The following is a 6572-nucleotide window of genomic DNA, read 5'->3' on the forward strand; positions in this document are numbered from 1 at the left end:
AGAAATTGCAAACCTTAAATTGTCTCAAACTAATTTTCTGTCCATTCAGTACATAGTCAAACTGTCATACAATATATTTCTGATAACAGACATAACTCCTTTTATAATTTTAACACAATGAAAAAGTGATTTGCAACAAAAAGAATCCATAAATCAATGGGCGGGGCACATAGCTCAGTGAGTAGTGTGCCAGACACATACACCAAGGCTGGCAGGTTTGAACACAGCTCGACCAGCTAAAACAACAACAACTGAGACAAAAAAATAGCCGGGTGTTGTGGCAGGCACCTGTAGTCCCAGCTACTTGAGAGGGTGAGGCAAGAGAATCACTTAAGCCCAAGAGTTGGAGGTTGCTGTGAGCTATGATGTCACACCACTCTATCCAAGACGACACCTTGAGACTGTCTCCAAAAAAAAAAAAAAAAAGACAGAATCACATTTATTTTACCTGTTTCTTTCATTAAGGAGATGCTTTCTTCCTTTCTTTCATCATATACTCTAGTACCAGCTACTTCTCTCAATAGCTTTAGTCTCTGAGAATCTGGTGCTGTTGCCATCTGGTTAATCTAAAAATTTTAGAAAAATTATCATCACTTAACTATGGACTGCTCTACCCTGAGAATTTTTAATTCATGTATAGGTTGAGTATATCTTACCCTAAATGCCTGGAAAGCAGAAGTGTTACACATAGGAGCAATCAACCTCAGCCCATGGCTATGAATGCTTGTCTAAGACTTGTTGTGGGCCATGCATTAAGTACACAAATACTAACTAAAGCTGATGAGCAATGAAAAGGTCCGTGCATAATTTTCACGCTATCTGCCACCACAGATACGTATTCATTGCAAGCCATGAGCCACAGTTGGGACACCCTTGGAACTTTCAGCTTTTTCTTTTCTTTCTTTCTCTTTTCTTTAAACATATACTATCTTTACTGGTTTGACAGATCTTTTTAATATTTGCGTTTATGGGCAGTAGCTATGGCTCAGCAGGTAAGGCACTCGCCCCATATACCGAGGGTGGTGGGTTCAAACCCAACCCAGGCCAAACTGCAAGAAAAAAATAGCCAGGCGTTGTGGAGGGCACCTGTAGTCCCAGCTACTCAGGAGGCTGAAGCCAAAGAGAATCACCTAAGCCCATGAGTTGGAGGTTACTGTGAGCTGTGACACCAAGGCACTCTACCCAGGGTAATAAAGTGAGACTCTGTCTCTTAAAAAAAAAAAAAATTGCATTTATACTTACTGGCTGAGCAACCCGAACCCAAAAATCTGAAATGATGCTCCAGTGAGCATTTCACTTTATTGTTATGTCAGCACTCAAAGTTTTGGATTTTGGAGTACCTGAATTTTGGATTTTTGGATTAAGGATGCTCAATCTGTATTCACATGATAAATTTTAATTTTCATTTAAATTTGATTTGGCTAATGTAACTTATATAACGACATATACCTACATATCCATATCATGTTTACCCAAATGAAACTTGCAAATAAAATCCAATTCAAATTGATGTATTCATACATCTCCTTTATGGTAACATTAATAAATGAAAGAATAGCCAATACCACTATTTTGTCTTAGTTAATTTGGTAATATATAAAAGAGAAGCTCCATTACCAAAGAACAAGTTATTTTTACAAGAGAAACACATAACTGATGATACATTTTTTTAAAGCTGTAAGTACAACTATCCCTCAGTATCCATGGGGAATTGGTTCCAGAACCCCCTGAGGACACCAAAATCCAAGATGCTCAATTTCCTTATATAAAATGGCACAATATTTACATATAACCTATGCACACTTCCAATATACTTTTAAAATCAGATTATCATTATTGGATACCCTAATAAAACATGTTCATTCATTCGTTTGATTTACTCACTTAAAAATTATTTATCGAATGGCTACAACATATATGCCACTCTGCTGGGCACTGGGAAAGGGGCAAAGAACAAAGCAGAGAAGGTCCTGCCCTCATGGAGCTTACATTCTAGTGGGAAAGACAGAAAATAAGCATATCAAAACAGTATAATTTAAGTGTCATGAAGAAAAATAAAATAGATTACGGAAATAAAGAGTATAGGGTTGGAGGGAAGGCAATGTTTTTATATAAGATAGTTATGGGTGGCTTATCTAAAATGATGGGCACACACTAAAATGAAGTAAAAGGGACCAGGGACCGTGTTTAGGAGGGAAAAGGGGACTCAGGTTTTCTAATTAACCTGTTTTAAGAAATTTTCCTCCCACAAATAGTGAAGATTCCCTTTTTGAAAACTTGTTCTAGTACATTTTCCAAACCTGAACCTCCATATTCTTGTAATCACTTCTTCCGAATGCTAACTTTCCAATACCTATCTCAAAAAACTTCTAGTACACATATAAACTATAGTAACTAATGGATATCTTCAAGAATTTTCCCCTAGTCCAAAAGACACGCTATGCCAAAACTATTAGGATATTACAGATTAAGTTATGAGAATAAGAAATTATCTTAGTTATAATTGATAGTATTAGCAGACAGCAAAACAATCAGCTAAAGTTTATAGTTTAGCTACTAAAAGATAAGAAAAAATACAATCTCTATAAGGGAAAAAATATGTATCATTATGGTAGATTTCTGGTAATACAAGCTTTTCATATTTTAATTGTGATAAACTGAGTAATATACAATATTACCTTTAGAAAGCAATTTTTTAAAATGTCATTTTTATAGAATTTCTACAATATTTTTGTGTGTGAGCACTACAACTTCTATAAGCCAAATGTCTTCCAATATGCTGCACCTCTGTAATACAATTAACTAAGAAAACGAGATTTACTTAATCTACTAAAATACTTCTGTCCCAGTATGCAACAGATCTATTCAGTACTTTGTAACCAAGTAAAAGATAATAAACTTCAATATAACATAAATCAATAAAGACAAAAGATAGGGTGGCACCTGTCTCAGTTGGCAAGGGCACCAGCCACATACACCTAGGGTGGTGGGTTCGAACCCAGCCCTGGTCTACTAAACAACAATGACAACTGCAACCAAAAAAAATAAAAATAAAAAAATAAATGGGCATTGTGGCAGGTGCCTGTAGTCCCAGCTATTTGGGAGGCTGAGGCAAGAGAATCGATTAAGCCCATAAGTTGGAGGTTGCTGTGAGCTGTGACGTCACAGCACTCCCAGTGCAGCAGCTTGAGACTGTCTCAAAAAAAAAAAAAAAAAGACAGTAAGTCTACTCTTGCTTCAGTGTAACTATCAGAATCAGTAAATCAAATTAATTCATCATTCAAATAAAGAATTCCTTAGAAAACAAATTCTGTAAAACAAACAAGAAAAAATAAAATGGACATACGATTGTTTCTTACCTTTCCTTGTTTAACAATATAATAAGGATTGCTTCGAGAAAAACCAGCACTTTCAAGGAGGTTCATCACATCATTTTTCCTGTTGATAAACATTAAAATTATTTTTTCAGATAAATACTTTTAAAACACCCAACAATAGGCTCGGTGCCTATAGCTCAGCCGGCTAAGGCGCCAGCCATGTACACCTAAGGTGGCAGGTTCAAATCCCCAGCCTGGACCCGCCAAACAACAATGACGGCTGCAACCAAAAAATAGCCAGGCGCTGTGGCGGGCGCCTGTGGTCCCAGCTACTTGGGAGGCGGAGGCAGGAGACTCGCTTGAGCCCAGGAGTTGGAGGTTGCTATGAGCTGTAATGCCATGGCACTCTACCCAGGGGGACAGCTTGAGGCTCTGTCTCAAAAAAAAAAAAAACACCCAACAATAAGCAAAGAATGAGAGCTCCTAGGCTAAGAAGCATTAGGGAGAAGAGACCAGCAATTAAACCTTGTTTTATCAGTCTCAGAGAACCTTATGATTCTTACACTTATGCTCTAAGTATTGATTTGTAGAATATGAGGCAAGTATATCTCATATACGAGGCAAATAAAAGATTTTTATTCATTTGTAGAGAAATGTAAATTTAAAGAAAAATGCTTACGTGACCATCTTCTTGTCTAAGAAATACTGATCCTTTTTGGCACCAATAACTCTTCGAAGTGAAACTTCCTCTTTATCGATCTAAGAAAAAATGTAAAAGCCCAAAGTTAATTTAATAGTAAAGTAGAACATTTTTAGTTCTGGTCATTTTTGAAGTCCTTGTTCATAACTATTTATTTTGAAATTTCAATTATCTTACTAAAGATAATGCCATAAATACTCAATATTCCTGACAAAGATGTTTTTTCAAAATAGACAGTACATTCTCATTCAACAAAAACATTCAACTACATGACGTGACAAAATAAGTATGTAAACTATATAATTATTTTAGCATGTGCTAAAAATTATAAAAGCTTAACTAGAGCTATGTTTCAAAGTATGAAAATAATTAGCTACATCAGTAAAATTCTCAAAATCATTACCAAAAAAATTAAAAAGAAAGATACTTACTGGTAACCGGTTGTCTGAATTATCAAAAATAATCTCCACAAATGCAGAAATAACACGAGGACCAGTACCCTCCTAAATATAAGAAAAATGGGAAATCTGTCATTTAAGTAGTACATTCACAATCTTCAAACATTTTTTAAAGTCTAGTGAACAGTAAGAAGCCTGATTCAACAGAGAAAATTTTCTTTAAGACTAGTATATATCCCCACTCTTGCAGAAACAGAAGAGACATTGAATTAAGGTAACAAAACTTCTCAACTAAACAGCTTTCGATTCTGAATAAAAAATAAGAACTATGAAAAAGACGTCAAAATTACACAGATTTACATTTTATTCTGTAGACCACTTTTTTACACCAACAAGATGGGGCCACCTAATTATACCTATTTCCTAGTATCTAAAACTCCAAGAAGCTTTTCTCTTATAGTATGCTTTTATCCTTAATGAAAGAAACTCAAGAAATTATGTGGTAATTATTGGAAATCTGTTTCAACATTTGAACCAGTCTATGTAGTTTTAAATGTTACAGAAATACACATTTAACATGTCACAATTAGACCAATCTATGACACAGCAACTACATACCAATTCTAAATCATTTCCAGATTCTAAAAACTGCTAGTATGTCATGGCTCAATACAATGAAGAACTATACTAAAGAGGCTATTAATCCTTTTAATGCTTATCTGAGAAGCCTAAAAAGAATTCTGCAGGAAATCAGTCCTGATTACTGAGCTACAAATACAAACTCAAGAAGGGATTAAGATAATGAAAGATAATGGTTAAACAAAAAGAACTTCCTGGCTCAGCACCTGTGGCTCAAGTGGCTAAGGCGCCAGCCACATACACCTAAGATGGCGGGTTCAAATCCAGCCCGGGCCCGTGAACAACAATGATGGCTGCAACCAAAAAAAGAAAAAAAATAGCCAGGTGTTGTGGCAGGCACCTGTGGTACCAGCAACTTGGGAGGCAGAGGCAGAAGACTCGCTTGAGCCCAGGAGTTGGAGGTTGCTGTGAGCTATGCCACGGCACTCTACCCAGGGGGACAGCCTGAGGCGCTGTCTCAAAACAAAACAAAACAAAACCAAAACAAAAAGAACTTCCTAAGCATAAGAGACACCATTAGAAGATGTCAAAGAATCTCACTTTGGGGTGGCGTCTGTGGCTCAAAAGGGTAAGGCGCTGGCTCCATATGCTGGAGGTGGCGGGTTCAAACCCAGCCCCAGCCAAAAAAAAAAAAAAAAAAAAAAAAACCAACTCACTTTGGTCTTAAAATTAATATTCATATGAAAAAGAAGATAATTACATAATTTTATTTTAGCCTTTGATAATTTTTTTTCAGAGACAGGTTCTCACTATGTTGCCCAGACTGAAATGCAGTAGCTATTTACAGGTACAATCATAGTACACTGTGGCCTCAAGCAATCCTCCTGCCTCAGTCTCCCCAGTAGCTGGGACTACCATGTTTCCCTGAAAATAACACCCTGTCTTATATTTATTTTTTCTCAAGAAGATATACTAGGGCTTATTTTCAGGGGATGTCTTCCTCTCCGCGCAGAAATGCATGGTGTGGCTATGCAGATGCGCTGTACAGCCAAGCCCATCACTATGTCTTATTATGGGGTAGGGCTTATATTTAACAAAGGCATAGAAATTCTGCTAGGGCTTATTTTTTGGGTAGGTCTTATTTTTGGGGAAACACAGTATCATGAATACCACCACATCTGGCTACCTCTTATAGTTTTTTATCCTCAAATTACTTTACCTCATTATTCATGATTAATAAAAACTAACAACTTACATTACCATACATTTACAAATGGTCCCTGAGGATGGTTCAACTTAAAGATGGCATGAAGCAATTTATATCCAGTGGAAACCATACTTTTGAGTACTCACACAACCATTCTGTTTTTCATTTTCAGTATAGTATTCAATAAATGAGATATTCAACATTTTATCATAAAATAGGCTCTGTGTTTGATGTTTTTCCCAACTGTATACTAATGTAAGAGTCTGAGGATGTGGCTCGGCGCCTATAGCTCACGTACACCTAAGCTGTCGGGTTCGAATCCCCAGCCCGGACCCGCCAAACAACGATGATGGCTGCAACCAAAAAAAAAA

The 6572-nt window shown here is 36.5% G+C and overlaps 1 protein-coding gene across 1 annotated transcript in view; it reads right to left on the reverse strand.

The window, feature by feature from the left end:
• SMC3 (structural maintenance of chromosomes 3) overlaps positions 1–6572 on the reverse strand; it is a 49387-nt gene that overhangs the window by 29604 nt on the left and 13211 nt on the right. Inside the window, exons 5-8 of the mRNA XM_023511679.1 lie at positions 4449–4520; positions 3997–4076; positions 3360–3438; positions 449–566 (exon numbers count right to left, since the gene is read on the reverse strand). Of these exons, the coding sequence (XP_023367447.1) occupies positions 449–566; positions 3360–3438; positions 3997–4076; positions 4449–4520 (349 nt within the window). The remainder of the gene's footprint in view (positions 1–448; positions 567–3359; positions 3439–3996; positions 4077–4448; positions 4521–6572) is intronic.

The sequence above is a fragment of the Otolemur garnettii genome, unplaced genomic scaffold (genome assembly GCF_000181295.1).
Source record: "Otolemur garnettii isolate 467f Iridium unplaced genomic scaffold, OtoGar3 scaffold00021, whole genome shotgun sequence".
Classification (NCBI taxonomy): domain Eukaryota; kingdom Metazoa; phylum Chordata; class Mammalia; order Primates; family Galagidae; genus Otolemur; species Otolemur garnettii.